The sequence below is a fragment of the Lithobates pipiens genome, unplaced genomic scaffold, assembly GCF_037356315.1.
Source record: "Lithobates pipiens isolate NorthernLeopardFrog02 unplaced genomic scaffold, aLitPip1_a1.2 Scaffold_18, whole genome shotgun sequence".
Lineage (NCBI taxonomy): Eukaryota > Metazoa > Chordata > Amphibia > Anura > Ranidae > Lithobates > Lithobates pipiens.
This window is the reverse complement of record NW_027507758.1, coordinates 632,107,044-632,125,370: the sequence shown is the minus strand read 5'-3', so window position 1 is coordinate 632,125,370 and position 18,327 is coordinate 632,107,044. Positions and strand designations below refer to the sequence as shown.

Genomic DNA, 18,327 nt, shown 5'->3' with positions numbered 1-18,327 from the left:
TACAGATGCAGGTACACACGTGCACCCTTTGGTGAAGGTGCATGTGTGTATATAACATATTAATTTAATTCCCATTTTGGTTTTAAATATAATTTTCTATTTTGACATATTTTCTTTTTAGTCTTTACCCCCCTTTTTTATTTTATTTTTTATTTTGATTCCTGTTCTTTGGCCACGCCTCCTGGTCCCGTCCTTTGGCCCCGCCCCCTGTTCCCTCGTTGGTCAGATCATGACATAAACATAAAAATACGAATAAAATTTTCTTTAATATTAATGACATTTCTCTGATATATTACATCCTTTAGTTATAAATCAACCATAATCCAATTCCTTTGTTCTTAAATATGTTGCTGTTAGTGGGATTATGGTGTGCTAGTGCCTGTTGTCCCACAAGCAGCTTGGCACATAAATAGCTCCTCACTAGCAGTACCCCTATATCCAACCCTTCTCACTTTGTGGAGTCCTCCCCCGGAAGTGATTCCTTGACCTGTGACCTCAGCTCCAGCTTCTTCCTGATGGCCATAGGATCTGATCCAGGCTGAGCAGCAACAACGACTGCAGTTTCCCATCTCTGCATAGAAAAACGGATCCAAATCTGAGGCTTCCCTACGGACCACTGACACACAGATGAGCCTGATTTTATTCACCTTTCTGTAAGTGCATTAATTGTTGTGTCATTAAAATCCTACTTAAATTATTGCACTTAGGTGGCGCTACCTTCTTGTTCCATTATCTCCATCCATACACTATACGCGGACGCTATGTAAGCAGCCTTATATATTGTGGGGCATGGACTTAGTCCCCCTGAGCCATGATTGGGCTCTCTCAGCAGAGCGCGCTGTGATTGGCCAAAGCATGCAGGTCAGGTGCATGCTTTGGCCAATCGTCCTACAGCAATGCACTGCGATGAGACGTTCTGCGCCGCTCTAATTTCCCGTAAACGCCCCATAATATTCGCTGTTCGGTGAACGGGTGACTCCCCCCAATCTTCGGGTCGAACTTATGTTCAATTCGAACATCGAGCTCATCCCTAGTCATGACAAGATCCCGGCAGAAACTGACCATACTTACCTGCCTGGCTTCAGCTGAACAGTTCTGGTGATCAGTCTTCAAGCCTTCCTCCAAAAGGATCCTGTATCTCCAAGCTCCAGCCTCAGCCTGCAGGCACCTGCACCCTTTCGTTGCCCCAGCACTCCCTGACTTCACTACCAGGGGTGTTGGGACCGGAACTGTGCAAGAGGCCACCCTCAGCATTGTGGACTCTGCTGTAAGGTACGTGACACGGACCTGGATGTCCCGTCACAGATCAATTATTCAAACATCACAGACTGGCGTTAGCTTTAGATAAAACAGCCCACAGAAATTTATGAGAGTTTGCAAGCATGTAAATTTGTTTTTCTGAACGGTTGGCTGAATTCAAAGATGGAAGTGACATTACTTGTGAGAAAATATTGGACTTTCAGAAATGAAATCGGCATTCAGGATGGCATACTTTACAAGGGGCCAAGAGTCATCATTCCTAAATCTCTAAGATCGGTGACAAGCATTCATGCCAGTCACATTGGTGGAGAAGCATCCTATAGGCAGGCACAAGATATCTTATATTGGCCCAACATGCAAACTGAGATTAGAGACTTTGTTAGCCGTTGCTCAGTATGCAATGAATATGCACAGGCACAACAGAAAGGACCCATAATGTCACATGTGCTGCCCACCCGGCCTTGGCAAATTGTAAGCATCGATTTACTGAATTATGTCGGGCAAAACGTTCTACTGATTGTGGATCACTATTCAGATTTTTGGGAGATTGAGCACCTTCCTGACCTGTCTGCTGAAACTACAATCAAGCGTTGTGAAGTACAGTTTGCACGTTATGGCCTGTCGGACAGAGTCATCTAGGATAATGGACCTCAATTTGCATGTAAGCAATTCAGGCAGTTCTCCACAGATTGGGGGATTTGAACCTCTTATCTCATCCCCGCGGCACCCACAAGCTAATGGCAAAGCAGAATCAGCTGTAAAGATAGTAAGGAATCTTTGCAAGAAGTCCCAATATGATGGTAAAATGACCCGTGGAAAGTCATTCTACATTGGAGGAACAACCCAACCGAAGGCATGGACAGTAGTCCTGCACAGCACTTGATGTCAAGGAGACTGAAGACTTCATTACCTGTGGCAAACAAATTGCTTGAACCTTGTGTGGTTACAGGTGTACTGCACTGGCATAGGAAACAGATCTACAAACTGACATTTGATGTGTCTGTCAAAGACTTACCCGAGCTAAGCATTGGAGAGTCAATCCGTATTAAGCTGCTGCCTGGAGACAGGACTGGTCACTGGAGACTGGGCACCTCTGTTCAGGGAGTTGCTCCTCACTCATATCTTGTGGATGTGGAAGGCAGTTTGTGAGAACAGCTCACAGCACTAGCTTATGAGCATCCTGCACATGATCCTCCTGAGGTGCTCAATGCCCCTGTCCTACTGGACCACCTAAACAAGGCAGAGCCAATACTACGGTCATATCTGAATAATACCATTAGGATGACATAATGAAGCCACATATACCAGTAAGTTCTTCTGTACCAAACACACCAGACAAAAAAGAGAGCAGCTCTTCAACACCTTCTGGAGCTGAACAGCATTCCCCAGGCAAAATCACTGTGGTCTTGTGCAGTGTTCGAGTTTCAAGACCGCCAAATATAATCAATCTGTAGTGTATCTACCAGTAACACAATATGTTATGTTTAAGACTGTTCACAATCTGTTTTTAGGTTGTTTACACAATTTTAGATTGAATGTAAAAAAATAGAGATGTTATGGACTTCTTATACAAATACAGTGACTCTATTGTAATATACTCTATGGTAATATTGCATTGTTTCCTGTTCTGTGTTTGCTATTCCTTTTATACAATTCAATGCGACTCCTCAGACAGCTTGCAGTGTCTTCATTTCTATACTTGAAACAGATATGTTCACACTACGAGACGTTTCTTGAGCTGCAGTTCCTCTGAGCTCCATAAGGTGGTGATCTCACCTCTACCCAGTAAAAAAAGTCTCTATGGAATACAGACAGGAAGTGATGTCAGATAAAGACGACGTTCCGTTTGGTAATACGTAGAGAAGACACTGCAGGATCTGGTGGCAGAGGAGGTAATATGTAGATTAACCCCTTCAGGGGTGATCAGTTGATGATGAATATATCTTCCTTCCAAAGCTGGCCATTCATGGTTCAGGTTTATCGTTCAGCCAGTGGGATGAGAGGAGAAATCTGAACCAATTTCCCTATCCGCACATTGGAGGGGGATGGGGGAATCCTCCCCTCTGCACTATTGTATTCTGACAATGGGGGGCGCTCCTCCGCTCTCAGAATACACAGATCAGTGATGAAGCTTTTGGCTGCAGCTGCTGATGGAGTGACTTTTATCTTGCAGTGACCACACATGGATGGAAATGTGACTGATCCCTGCTGAACCAGCTGAATTTCCATGTATCTATCGTCACCTTAAAGTGCTGGTAAGGTTTTTTTTTTAAAACAAACAAACATATAATACTTACCTTCACTGTGCAGCCAGTTTTGTACCTAATCTTCTGGTGGCTCTTGTGGCTCCTCCCCACATCAGATAACCCCCTAGGAGATGCGCTCTCATGAGGGTGTTACCCTGGCATGCTCAGAGTCCAGCATTTGGCGTCCATAGCCGCCGAATGTATGACTCGGCCCCGCTCCCGCATCATTGGATTTGATTGACAGCAGCGGGAGCCAATGGCTGCGCTGCTATCAATCTATCCAATCAAGAGCTGAGAATCCCGGGCAGAGAGACATCGCTCCCTGCCGGATCAAGTTCCAAGGCTCAGCTAAGTAAAATGGGGGGCTGGGGGGCCGGTCACTGCCGGGTGTTTTTTCACCTTAATGCATAGGATGCTTTAAGGTGAAAAAAACACGAGGGTCTACAACCCCTTTAAGTGACTTCCTCCCCTCCCCCTCATCTCCTTCATTATGTAAGTCATGCTGAGATCATCTCCCATTGGCTGAGCAATATTCTCATTTGTCTCTGAGCTCCTTCTTGCTATTCCTCGTCCTGCCTGTTGTTTCCTTGGATTGATTTTCTGTGTAGTGACCCCGGCTTCATCTCTTGGATGCGCTCGTCTGTTGCTTGTCCTGACCTTTATCCTGATTCCTGGATCTCCTCCTCATCTCTCCTCCATATCCTCTTACACAGCTTTTCTCCACACCTGCAGTGATCCTGTTGGGTGGAAACTTGGCACCAGCACTCAGCAAAATCCATCCCCACCATTAGGAGCTCTGGGGGAAATTGTCTGCTATTTACACTCCGTTCCTCCACACGTCACCTGATCACATGAGAGCTTACTTTCACACATTCCTGACAGATTTCTGTATCTGTATGGTAAAGGTCAAAGTTCACTCTTCAGTTTAGGAGAGGAAGGACGCACCCAGGAACAATGATTTGGTTTGCATGAGAGCCTCATATAGAGGACCCCTAAAATCTCCACATCCAAATGTCCCTCCATCCAGAGTCTATATGTCCTATGACATCACACTGACCTCCCAATGTCCCTCCATCTCTTTTTGTTTCTAATGCTCTTAGGATGTGGGCGGACCCTTGGCATCCTCACTAGCAAAGTGGGACTGTTGGTCCTGCATTGTATGTAATGATTTCAGAATATCTGCAACAAGCTTTGAACCTGCATAGTCTGTGTGGGTAAATTATACCTCAGTCTGAAGTGGGGCTTTAATAAAATGGAGACCTGAATGATGAGGTGAGGAGGATTCTGGGAATATCATTTGATTTTACTATTTGTGTTCCGATCCTTAGAGTTTTCCTCCTGTGAAGTCTGGAGATCATATGACATCACATTGCCTCCACCTCCCTCCCTGATAGAATAGAGAAATACAAAGAAGATTCTAGAAGTCACCAGAGAGATGATGGAGGAGAGGTGAGCGGTGGTGGGAATTCTGGGACATTATCCAGTAACAGACAAGGGATGTGTCTGGATGGTGACTGTATCATTGTGTGTGTCAGGTTCCTATAAGGTGTCAGGATGTCACTGTCTATTTCTCCATGGAGGAGTGGGAGTATTTAGAAGGACACAAGGATCTCTACAAGGACGTCATGATGGACAATCAGCCGCCCCTCACATCACCGGGTAAGAGGAGACTTTATTGTAAAGGAGAGAGCAGTACGGAGGCTCCACCTAGATCCCCCATCATCTGATAAACACATAGAAACAATGTATTCAGTCAGTGTGTGTGTTTCCTACAGATGGATCCAGTAATGGGAACCCACCAGAGAGATGTCCCCGTCCTCTGTATTCCCGGGATTCCACACAGGAAGATCACACCATCCCCCACCATCATCAGGTAGATGAGGAACAATCACTGATAATATCATTAGGATCTGTACATTATCTGCATTGTTACCATTGATGACATTTTTATTATATATTCAGAGAGGAAACCTGAGAGATTCTAAAGTTGAGGTTAAAGAAGAGATAAAAGAGGAGGATGATGAGGATGGGGTGATGGAGGAGTCTCTAAAAGAACACAAAGATCTGTACCAGGACACCATGGTGGAGTCATCCAGCTACAGAAACCCACCAGAGAGATGTCCCCGTCCTCTGTATTCCCGGGATTCCACACAGGAAGATCACACCATCCCTCACCATCATCAGGTAGATGATTGACAATTATTGGTAGTTCTGATTTATACACAGCATGTTTGTTACAATGAATGTTTTATTACATCTTTCAGAGTGGAAACCCCAAGGATGATAAAATTGATGTTAAAGAAGAGTATAAAGAGGAGGATGAAGAGTATGGAGTAATGGAGGAGTTTTCAGAAGGACACAAGGATAAGATGAAGCCACCTAATACCAGGAACCCACCAGAGAGATGTCCCCGTCCTCTGTATTCCCGGGATTCCACACAGGAAGATCACACCATCCCTCACTGTTACAAGGTTGGTGGGATAGAGCATCTAGAACATGGACTTGTGGAGACAATGTGTAGATGTTTTATGTGATGTCACAATAATAAAGCTTATATTTTACAGATGATATTCTCTTTAATTTTCTTGATTTAGAGTGGAGAGCCAATCGATATAGAATTTGAGGTTAAAGCAGAAGAAGAAGAGAGGCATGTGAGGGATGATCAGCAGTCTATGGAGGAGGATGAAATAACGGGGACATTTATAGAGGAGGACACTCCTACAGAGATCAGCACAGGTGGGTCATTAACACTAAATACATTACTCCACCCATACTGCTCACTGATTGGTCCAGAGTAGGGCAGGGACTGGGTGATATCAGACTGTAATACCCTGGTCACTTTCCCTAGCTGTGTTCCCCGTCCTGTATTACCTATAAAGGTAAACATAGCCAGAGTTCAGGAACCAGGAACGGATAGTCAGACAAGCCAAAACATCAGGGAGCCAGAGATGAGCGTAGTAGAACAGCAAGCAGGATCTGGATCCAGAAGGAATGTCAGCCAAGCAAGTCTTTAACAGGAACACAGGAGAGCATCTTTATGCCGCGTACACACGATCAAACAAGCGGGTGGAAAAGTCCGGCAAACTCAAGTCCGCCAAACAATCCCCCCGTGTGTAGCCTCCGGCATACTTTTTTGACCCGAAAGTACGGCGGACTTAGAATGTAGTTTTGCACTCCAATCTTCCCGCCGGACTCGCATTTCGGCAGACAATCCGGCCGTGTGTATGCCAGTCCGCCGTACTTTTGAAATGAACTGACTTTTCCCGCCCGGAGAAAAGTCCGCTCATTACGAGTGGGTCTCCAGGTAGGCGGGGCCCGCGAAGGAGACGTCGCTGGCCCCGCCACCTGGTATGGACTTAAAGGGGAACCCCAACGCCGAAAAAAATCGGCGTGGGGGTCCCCCCAAAGTCCACAACAGACCCTTGTCCGAGCACGCTACCCGGCTGGCCAGGAAAGGAGGGGCGAGCGAGTGCCCCCCCTCCTGAGCCGTACCAGGCCGCGTGCCCTCAACATGGGGGGTGCCTTGGGGAAGGGGGGGCCGCGTGGCCCCCCCACCCTAAAGCACCTTGTCCCCATGTTGATGAGGACAAGGGCCTCTTCCCGACAACCCTGGCCGTTGGTTGTCGGGGTCTGCGAGCGGGGGGCTTATCGGAATCCGGGAGCCCCCTTCAATAAGGGGGCCCCCGGATACCGACCCCCCCACCCTATGTGAATGAGTATGGGGTACAATGTACCCCTAACCATTCACCTGTAAAATAAAGTACAAAAAAAACACAACACACAAGATAAAATAATTTATTGCGCAGCTCCGGGGGTCTTCCGTCTTCGGGGGTCTTCTCGCCGGACTCCTCCGCTATCTTCTTGTAGCTCTTTTACTAGCGGAGGAGTCCGGCTTTCTTCCTCGCCACCGCCCTCTTCTTCCGACTTCGGGGGTCTTGTCCCCTCTTCTTCTGCCGGGCCACCGCGCCTTCTTATAGCTCTTTTACAGGCGGTGGCCCGGTCTTCTGTCGCCGCTGCCGCCTTCCGTTCTTCTTCTTCTTCTTCTCCTGGAGATGTTGACTCGACGCTCTCTCCGGCCGCAATGCCAGGGACGCGCTGCGCTGCAACTTATATAGGGACAAGGGGCGGTGTCCCATGGGTTGGTCACATGGGTTGATGTCAAATGGTGACAGTCCCAGCATCCTCCGGGACTGTGACATCGTAAGGGGGCGGGGTCACCATGTGACACCAACCCATGTGACATCAACCCATGTGACACCGCCCCTTGTCCCTATATAAGTCGCAGCGCGTCCCTGGCATTGCGGACGGAGAGAACGTCGAGTCAACATCTCCAGGAGAAGAAGAAGAAGAACGGAAGGCGGCGGCGGCGGCAGCGACAGAAGACCGGGCCACCACCTGTAAAAGAGCTATAAGAAGGCGCGGTGGCCCGGCAGAAGAACCGAAGAGGGGGGACAAGACCCCGGAAGTCGGAAGACGAGGGCGGCGGCGAGGAAGAAAGCCGGACTCCTCCGCTAGTAAAAGAGCTACAAGAAGATAGCGGAGGAGTCCGGCGAGAAGACCCCCGAAGACGGAAGACCCCCGGAGCTGTGCAATAAACTATTTTATCTTGTGTGTTGTGTTTTTTTTTGTACTTTATTTTACAGGTGAATGGGTAGGGGTACATTGTACCCCATACTCATTCACATAGGGTGGGGGGCCGGTATCCGGGGGCCCCCTTATTAAAGGGGGCTCCCGGATTCCGATAAGCCCCTCGCCCGCAGACCCCGACAACCAACGGCCAAGGTTGTCGGGAAGAGGCCCTTGTCCTCATCAACATGGGGACAAGGTGCTTTGGGGTGGGGGGGCCGCGTGGCCCCCCCTTCCCCAAGGCACCCCCCATGTTGAAGGCACGCGGCCTGGTACGGCTCAGGAGGGGGGGGGGGGGATGCGCTCGCTCGCCCCTCCTTTCCTGGCCGGCCGGGTAGCGTGCTCGGACAAGGGTCTTTTAAGTCCATACCAGGTGGCGGGGCCAGCGACGTCTCCTTCGCGGGCCCCGCCTACCTGGAGACGCGCTCGAAATGAGCGGACTTTCCTCCGCGTGCGTGGGCGAGTCCGTTCAGTAGGGCGGATAGTACAGCGGACTTAGTACGCCGTATTAGTCCACTGAAAAAGTGCCGTGTGTGGGCAAGTAGCCCGTTCGGAAAGTCCGATGGACAGTCTGGCCGGAAGTCCGCCAGACTAAGTACGTCGGATAGACGGCTCTAAGTACGTCGGACAGACGGCTACGTGTGTACGCGGCTTTAGAGATGTGACCAGGGTGAAGGCAGAGAGCATCTGGACTGGATGGCTTAAGTAGGCAGGACTGACGAGCAGGATATCATCAACAGGTGAGTCACTGTGGAGAGATAGAAGCTGGCAATTAGCCGACAGCTGAGTGGCCAGCTTTGAGAATGAAGGGCTTAGCCCACTATCCCCTCCTCAATGATCCCCCCACCCCCTCAGAGGACCACCAGGCTTGAGGGGGAAAATGCCTATGGAAATCACGGAGGAGGACAGGGGCATATATGTCCGAGTATGAGACCCAAGAGCGTTCCTCTGGACCGTACCCTTTCCAATGCACCAGGTATTGTATGCGTCCAGGGAACCTACAGGAGTCAACAATGTACAGGGTGAGGACAAGGCACCGAGGTGGTAAAGCGGTTTCAGACCAAAGGTTTTAATATGGGGCCATGAAATACATTCGAAATACGCATATTAGAAGGAACAGTGGAATAAAGACCACAGAGATGCTCCTCTAATGCAGGAATACCCTGTGGAACAAATGAGTCAGGCAACATGGACGGTTGGAAACCATAGTTCGCCATAAACGGGGACAATCGGGAAGCAGAATTCAAGGCATTATTGTGAGCAAACTCCACCCAAGGTAAGAGGTTTGACCAGTTGTTATGATGGTCAGAAATATAGCAACTTAGGAATTGCTCCAAGGACTGATTGGCTCGTTCTGCAGCCCCATTAGACTGCAAGGTATACACAGAGCAGAAAGCAAGCTGAATTCCCAACTGTGCACAAAAGGCTCGCCAGAACCAGGACACAAACTGACTACCCCTGTCCGAGACAATCACCTTGGGTAGCCCATGTAAGCAAAAGATCTCCCCGAGCAAAAATGGAAGCCAGTTCCTTAGAAGTCGGCAACGTCTTAAATGGAACACAATGACACATCTTTGAGAACCGGTCAACCGCCATAAGGATATCTGTGTTGCCCTGGGAGTAGGAGGCCCACTGATAGGTGTCTTGGAGTCTACCTCTGAGCACACACGGAGCAGGCAGCTATGAAGGCGGTTACATCAGCACGACTAGGCCACCAGAATTGTTGGGAAATGGCCCAAAAGAGTTGATTCTTCCCAGGGTGGCCAGCAGCCTTGGGAGAATGGTAAGTCTGGAGCGAACACAGGAGCAGAAACAAAGGCAGCCTTGAGACTCTCAAAGGCCTTAATGGACTCCGTAAACCAACTCTATGGGTTACCGTCCTTTCTGGTCATATCAGTCAGGGGCTTGACCAGAGATGAGACGTTACAAATAAACTCCTGATAATAGTTGGCAATGCCAAGAAAACGCTGCAGAGGATGTAAATCCATGGGTTGGGGCCACTGTAGGACTGCTGAAAGTTTCCCTGGGTCCATCGAAAAACCAGCAGTGGAAATGACATAACCCAGGATATAACCTGTTCACAATGGAATTCGCACTTCTCCAGTTTACAACAGAGATTGTTCTATCCTAGTTTCTGAAGCACACGACAGACATCGTTAATAAATTCCTAGAAAAAATTCCTAGAAAACTGCCGGGGCGTTACAAAGGCCAAAAGGCATTACGAGGTACTCATAATGGCCTGTTCTGGTATTAAACGCAGTTTTCTGCTCATTGCCCTCCTTAATCCTCACGAGATTGTATGCTCCTCTCAAATCAAGCTTTGTGAAAGCCGTTGGTCCCTTGAGGCGGTCAAATAACTCCGTAATCAACAGAATCAGAAGCATTCTTAATCGTGAAACGATTGAAACACCTATAATCAATACAAGGTCTCAGTTCATCACTCCCCTTCTTCACAAAGAAAAAACCAGCAGGAAACAAGCATTTGTGGATGAAACCTTGAGAAAGTATGTCTACAACATACTCCTCCATGGCCTTTTCCTCCCAAGACCGACAAGGGTAAATCCAGCCACGAAGGGGTATGGCACCAGGTTGAAGGTCAATTGCACAATCATAAGACCGGTGTGGAGGCAAACTACCTGCTTGACCTTTGTCAAAGACATTGCTAAAATTGCGGTACTCCTCCGGCAGAGAGGAGAGTGAAGAGGTGCACAGGACCTTGGCTCCTTTCTGGAAGCATCTCTTACTGTATTGTGGTGACCAGGAGAGAACCTCAGCATGGAGCCAATCAAAAGAGGTGTTGTGCCTCTGTAACCAAGGATAACAAATAACCAGTGGAAATTTAGGTGAGGAAATAACTTGGAACTGGATTATCTCATGGTGAAGAGCCCCTACGGCCATGGACAACAGAACCGTCTCATGAGTCACATGGGCAGGCTGTAGGCTTTTCCGTCAAGAGCCTTAATGGCAAGTGGAGTGTCACACAGCTGCAGCGGAATCGAGTGCTTCAATACAAAGGCAGAAACAATGAACAGGCCTGCAGCCCCAGAGTCGATTAGAGCATGTATCACAACGGATGACTCAGCCCAAGAAAGGGTAACCAAAACCAGGGGCTTATCTTTCTGGATAACTGGGGACGAAGCAACGCCACCTAAGGTCTGTCCATGACAGAACCTCAAGGTTCGGGCGTTCCCTGGACAGATAGGACAAGACTTCAAAAAGTGACCTGCCTGGCCACAATAAAGGCATAATCTCTCCCTCCTCCTAAGGGTTCTCTCATCCGCAAAGAGACGCGTGAAGCCCAAGTGCATGGGTTCATCTTCACAGATCGGCTCGGTACAAGGAGGCATGGGAGGTGAGAGAGGCAGGGGTGGCACTGCAAAGTTTGGAGACAAATGTACAGGAGGCTTCCGCAAGTGCTCTGTCAGCGAATCCCTGTGAGACGTCCGGTGCATAGTTTCCCTAAAAATGTCTAACAGGCACGCGCATGCGCACAATAGGTCATGGGCGCACATGTGCACGGGCATTATCCCTCTTGTCGCCAGATGGTTGATTTAAAGGGAGTCTTGCCTCCTATCCTTTGCTGACTGATCTTCAGGTGTGTCCTGTATCCTGATCTGTTCCTGTGTGCTTCTAGTTGCTGACCTGGCTTATACAGGTGTATCCTGTTCCTGTTCTGCTGCTCACTTCTGACCCGGCTCCGTTCTTGACTCTGGCTCTGTCTATGATTTGGTACCCCGCTGCCCGCATGCTGACGACCCTGGCTATTCCTGACACTCTGCTTCTGTCTATGATTCTGACTTCTGTTAACTCTCGGGTGCCTGCCTAGCTGTCTCCTGCTCCAGCTTTGCACATCGCTGCATACTCCAGTCTCTAGGATCCTGACAAGCTGCCGGCCTGAAATCATCCTCATCAGGCACTCGTTTCCCTCCTGTCCTTCGGCTTCTTCTGTCTCATCCTCAGTGGGGCCAGGACAGGAGATATATAAGAGAGGCCAACCTCATCAAGTCAGTCTCCTATCAGGTACATGACAGTATCAGTCAGCCAATGATGGCGTCTGAAAGGGAGGCCTCTCCATTGGAGGACATTTGTCAATCGATCTCCGCACTATCTTACACCATGCAAGGTCTACAAGGAAAACTTAATCGCATGGACGATCGATTGTCATCTGGCACAGAGATTTTTCCATCTTTGGGTCCTCCTGCTACCACAGATGAAGCTACTCAGACTGAGACCAGCACATCCAGAACCCTGAGTGCCTATCCCTGAACGCTTCTCTGGGGATTACAAGAAATTTCAGACTTTCCGCAACTCTTGTGAATTATACTTCTCCCTCCTGCCACAAACTTTCTCTACACAAGATGTTAAAGTGGAATTCATTATCTCTCTTCTTCTGGATGAATCCCAATCATGAGCTTATCACCTTCGTGAGCAACATGACCCAGCCCTGGCATTTATGGCATTTATGGACTTTTTTTCTCTGCCATGTCTCAGCTATACAGTGACCCCTTCCGTCATAGCAAACTGATCCATGCAGTGATCCTGCTCATCCAATCTGGAAAAAAATCTTACCAACAAGTAGATTGACTGTATCTTCTGAATTCATGGCCTTCGCCTACTGTCAGAAACCATGAATCAGAATGAGACAGAACAGTTAAATCACACTTATTTTTTATTTATTTTTTTTATTCAATTTTTTTAAGCATACAAATAACAACAAGCCACTCTTGCAACCAACACCCACCGGCTATAACACAGTTTCCGGTGGACATTTACATCCAAAACAAAAAGAAAAAAACAAGCGTGGAGTTAAGCCCCCCCCCCCCCCAAAATAATAGAACTTTTTCCTAGATATATACCGTTCAAGTTGGCCTCCAAACTGGAGGAAGGCATTAGGTGACCTCACACCCGCGTTGTCCGACATTTTGGGTCGTGATTCTAAATACAGTCCAAACGAGCAGGATATCATCAACAGGTGAGTCACTGTGGAGAGCTAGGAACTGGCAATTAGCTGACGGCTAAGTGGCCAGCTTTGAGAAGGAAGTGCTGAGCCCAGCCCTGACACAGGGACACTTGTTCTATTGTTTGCTGGCTGTGCCGGGTGGAGGGATATGTCTGTATAGTCTCAGACCCAAATCACTGAGTGCAGTCTCAGGAGATGGGAGGCAGCGGTGTGGGACCTCTGCAACTTGTCTCATGTAAACATTTAAGCTTCCACTGATTACTGAATACCAATATTATGAGTCCTGACCCCTGCACTATATACTCTATGTTGTACATTACATTATTCTGATACTATATAGTCCTATCTGTTGTATCTTATACAATATGTTGTACATTACATAGTCCTGACTTCTACTCTCTCCCCTCTACCCACTGCTATATATACACATAATATGTATTCTCTTTTGTTACACCCATTCTCTACCAGCTGGACATTTTACATCTGATGATTTGATTGGAGTACAAACTTTTACATATTGATATAAAAAAGTGATAACACCCTCAAACTTTGAAACCTTAACCTCCCTGACGGTATTCCCGAGTCTGGCTCGGGGTGGAATTTCAGAACCAAAAGCGGTAACCCCGAGCCAGACAAGGGATTGCATCACAGGATCCAGGAAGAGCTTACTTACCTTGTCCCCTGGATCCTGCGATGTCTCCCTGCATTGGGAGCGGCTCGTCCTCCGCTCGATTCATCATGGAGCTGGGGTCTGTTCCCTGCGAGCGCTGCGACGCACGGGGATGGAGAACGGCGCCAAATTCAAAAAGTGAAACACACACTATACATACAGTACACTGTAATCTTACAGATTACATTACTGTATGAAATTATTTTACATCCCTTTGTCCCTAGTGGTCTGCCCAGTGCCCTCCATGCAGTTTTATATTATATATACTGTTCTTTCTGCCTGGAAACTGGAGATTGTCCATAGCAACCAAAACCGTCCCTTTACATCAAAAGTGATTTTAGACCAGCTATGAAACAGCGATAATAAATTAGAATCGCTTGCAGAATTGAGTGATAGCGATTTATGGGGAGATCCGTCATCAAATACTGAAAAATAATGACAGCGACAATTCTGCAACTGAGCAAATGTCAGTGTTTTTGATTTGATTACATTATTGAATAATTTTTATTATTATTATTTGGTATAATTATTTATAGTTATTATAATTTATAATTTTGTTTTTCAAACTTTATCATACCCGGGATGTCTACTGGACTCTTGTTTGGACAGATTTAAGTGAGTTATTCCTAAGAATTACAGGACTACAATATAAAATGCCAAATTTCCATGCAAAATAGTGGTACCGCTTTCAGCACCAAAAATCTGAAATAATCATACCGCCAGGGAGATTAAACAGAAATAATGAAGGAGGAGTCAATAACCAAATGATGGTGGTCTTCAGGATCAGTCCAGTCTTCATCTTGGTTGTTCTCCCCCCTGTTGTGTAAATTTTTATTAATGTATGTTGTTAGATGTCCCACAGTGTCAGTTTTGCTGTAATGCGCTTATGCTTGTGTATTCACACATACAGACGTTGGTGGAAGACCATTGGAACCTTCACGTGGACACGGCAGATCTGTTTGCTCTTTTAGGGATGATTGTTTATGCCTCACCAAGAGACTGGCCACGTCATGGCGATTGCATTAATGCTCCTAGCAAATGTATCTGCGTACATGGGAACAATAGCATAACCATACAAAAATCATGGCCCACTGAGCCATGATAGAGTACGGCTCACATCATTGGTAGCAGTGGGAATGTGCACTTGATCGTATTCAGAGCCATGTAAGTAGTGTTCAAGAAGCTGGCCACATGGCTCTGCACACGACCATCTGCACACGTCACTACTGGAATTCTGTTTGAATATATACATGTGTGTGATTGGTTCTTTTGAAAAAATACAAGCGTCTGATTGGCTGATTCTGAAGCCACCACCTTCCTTTGTTATTCATGTTTACAGTATAAATAAAAACAGCTGATCCTCCTAGGAAGTATTTTTTGCTAAGCTCAGCGTGATACTTGGAGATAAACAAGCACGCTTTCCCGACATTATACAAGAGAGCTATGATTATGCTTATTAGCACATGGAATTATTTGCTTATACACCCCCGTCCTCACTCTCTGACCTCTGGTGGGGCTCAGCCCCGCTGTTATTCATGACTAAATCATGGACTAAATAAGGAAGTGCAGGACTTCTTGTGTTGGGAAGATGGCAATGAGTGATAGAGGGGGAGGGGACACTCGTCCTATAATCCCCTCATCACTGTCACTCCTATAGAAGACAGTTCTCGTTGTTTCCTCACTCTCTGACTAAGGTCCATGAATAAAGAAATGATCTGGTAGGAGATCAGAGGACCCATTTACTAGTTACCTTGAGGGGGGAATTGTAAGATCCTCAGAGACAAAGCTGCCTGATGTGGGCGGAGTCCTGGTTTAGGGGAACCAATTAGCTCATGTCTAGTAATAATCTTTTTATTTCTATTTTAGTAGATGGACGGGAGATGAGGAAAACCTCAGAGGATTGTCTCACTTTGTCTCCAGACTGTAAAGTAGAAGATGAGGACATCACACAGTATAGTCCAGGAGAAAACCCGACTACCTCAAATGTCCATCCGGCACCACACAGTGTAGATGGACCATCGTATTCCTCTTATCCTGAGGAACCGTATTCCTGTCCTGAGTGCGGGAAATGTTTCCCTTTTAAATCCAGTCTTGACGTGCATAAAAGATCTCACACAGGAGAGAAGCCGTATACCTGTCCTGAGTGCGCGAAATGTTTTTTTATGAAGTCCCATCTTAAAAGACATCAGAAATCTCACACGGGGGAAAAGCCTTATTCCTGCCCTAAGTGTGGAAAATGTTTTTCAGACAAGTCCAGTCTTTACAAACATCAGAGATTGCACACAGGGGAGAAGCCTTATTTCTGCCTTGAGTGTGGGAAATGTTTTACACAGAAGTCCAGTCTTTACAAACATCAGAGATCTCACATGGGGGAGAAGCCGCATTCCTGTCCTGAGTGCGGGAAATGTTTTTCACGGATGTCCAGTCTTTCCACACATCAGAGATCTCACACGGGGGAAAAGCCGCATTCCTGTCCTGAGTGCGGGAAATGTTTTTCACGGACCTCCAGTCTTTACAAACATCAGAGATTGCACACTGGGGAGAAGCCGTATTCCTGTCCTGAGTGTGAGAAATGTTTTTCAGTGACGTCCAGTCTTTACAGACATCAGCGATCTCACACGGGGGAGAAGCCATATTTCTGTCCTGAGTGTGGAAAATGTTTTTCACAGAAGTCCCATCTTAACACACATCAGAGATCTCACACGGGGGAGAAGCCGTATTCCTGTGCTGAGTGCGAGAAATGTTTTTCAGACAAGTTCATTCTTTACGCACATCAGAGATCTCACACGGGGGAAAAGCCATATTCCTGTGTTGAGTGCGGTAAATGCTTTTCACAGAAGTCCAGTCTTTCCACACATCAGAGATCTCACACGGGGGAGAAGCCGTATTCCTGTCCTGAGTGCGGGAAATGTTTTTCACTGAAGTCCACTCTTTCCAGACATCAGAGATCTCACACAAGGGAGAAGCCACTTTCCTGTCCTGAGTGAGGGAATTGTTCCTCACTGAAGTCCTGTCTTCCTGTACATCAGGGACCCCACACAACCCTTGAGGTGTATTAGTGCCTTGAGTGCGGGAAATGTCTTCTATATGAATGTTGCTGGACATCACAGCTCTCATGTGGGGAAGAAGCACACCCTGATATACACCTCAGATATACTCTATGGCTGATCTTCATCATGTAAGAAACATTTGATAAGGAGATCGGAGATCACCAAAGACATGGATGAAGTGTTGTACCGTGTTGGCCATTGATAGCAATAGAAAAATAAAAATTGAGTCATTACCTTTCATTGGCCGAGTACATTTTGTGGTGTAAGCTTTCACAAATGCTTAGAGGTCTATTTTCTAAAATATTATAAATGTGATTTACCCACCATTGATGAATATGGGTCATATTTTATGTCATACAGGGATTTCCTATAATCTTTGGCTCCATCTAGTGGTCATAATGTGATATTGCATTATTTTTCCTGATACAGGTATTTCAGGAAGAATACCTTTTTATGGCCACTAGATGGAGCTGATGACCATGGGAAATTATTTAAAGCGGGAGTTCCACCGTTTTTTTTTTTTAAAAGCCAGCAGCTACAAATACTGCAGCTGCTGACTTTTAAAATAAGGACACTTACCCGCCCAGCGCGCCTGCGATGTCGGCACCCGAAGCCGATCTCTCGATCGTCTCTCGGGTGCTGCCGCCGCCATCTTGGTTATGGCAATCAGGAAGTGGAGCTTTGCGGCTTCATTTCCCGGTTCCCAACTGCGCATGCGCGAGTCGCGCTGCGCAATAAGGATGGTCCCCGCTGTCTCTGGGATCCGTGTGTTTCCCAGCAGACAGCGGGTGACCTGCAGACAGCGGGGGACCTGCAGAAAGGGGCGTAAATATCCGTAGATTCTGCGGATAGCTATGCCGGAAGTGGGTGCAGATACTTGTACTGTACAGGTACCTGCACCCCCCCTCCCCCCAGAGAGGTGCCAATTGTGGCGCCGGAAGGGGGGAGGGTTCCAATGAGCGGAAGCTCCACTTTAGGGTGGAGCTCCGCTTTAAATGATGGAAAAAATTTCTCACAACTGGACAAATGCTTGTCACCCTCGTCCAGCAAACTTTTTTTTTATTAGTAGACCCCTTACTTTTCTTCATCAGACATGATTTCATACTAATACCGGAGATCATACTCGTACAGTTATGAATGCAGTAGGCATCGAAGAACATACGTTTATTAAAACAACAGTATTAATCCAACCGTTTAATATCAACAGTGATAACCACTTACTGCTCGCTGCACTTTCTTAGCCCCTATACACACGGTCAGAGAATCCGTTGGAATGTGTCCTATCGGACCGTGTTGTCGGATAATCCGACTGTGTGTGGTATGTATCGGACTGATTCCGTCGGACCCAATTTTCCAACTTGTTGGAAATATTTCCCGACCAACTGGGCCGGTCGGACATACTCCGATCATGTGTAGCGAATTTTGATCGGACCAAGTGCCACGCATGCTCAGATCAAATTCCTACATCAAAGCTATTGGCTACTAGCCTGAACGTAGTCCCATCGTAACAAAATT

General features: G+C 47.1%; 1 protein-coding gene across 1 annotated transcript; it reads left to right on the top strand.

The window, feature by feature from the left end:
• Positions 1-2,877: 2,877 nt before the first annotated feature.
• On the top strand, positions 2,878-17,052 carry LOC143989653 (uncharacterized). The gene is made up of 7 exons (XM_077489910.1): positions 2,878-3,152; positions 4,835-4,955; positions 5,042-5,165; positions 5,282-5,379; positions 5,771-5,977; positions 6,101-6,242; positions 15,629-17,052. The coding sequence occupies exons 3-7, from the start codon at positions 5,081-5,083 to the stop codon at positions 16,747-16,749; spliced, it is 1,653 nt and encodes a 550-aa protein (XP_077346036.1). The 5' UTR covers positions 2,878-3,152; positions 4,835-4,955; positions 5,042-5,080; the 3' UTR covers positions 16,750-17,052.
• Positions 17,053-18,327: the final 1,275 nt, after the last annotated feature.

What these genes read in the sequence shown, in the direction of transcription:
- LOC143989653 (XM_077489910.1), top strand. Translation starts at nt 5,081, where the DNA reads ATGGAGGAGTGGGAGTATTTAGAAGGACACAAGGATCTCTACAAGGAC. An exon ending in CCATCCCTCACTGTTACAAG is followed by an intron (nt 5,978 to 6,100) that starts GTTGGTGGGATA and finishes TTCTTGATTTAG; the next exon opens with AGTGGAGAGCCAATCGATAT. An exon ending in TCCTACAGAGATCAGCACAG is followed by an intron (nt 6,243 to 15,628) that starts GTGGGTCATTAA and finishes TTTCTATTTTAG; the next exon opens with TAGATGGACGGGAGATGAGG.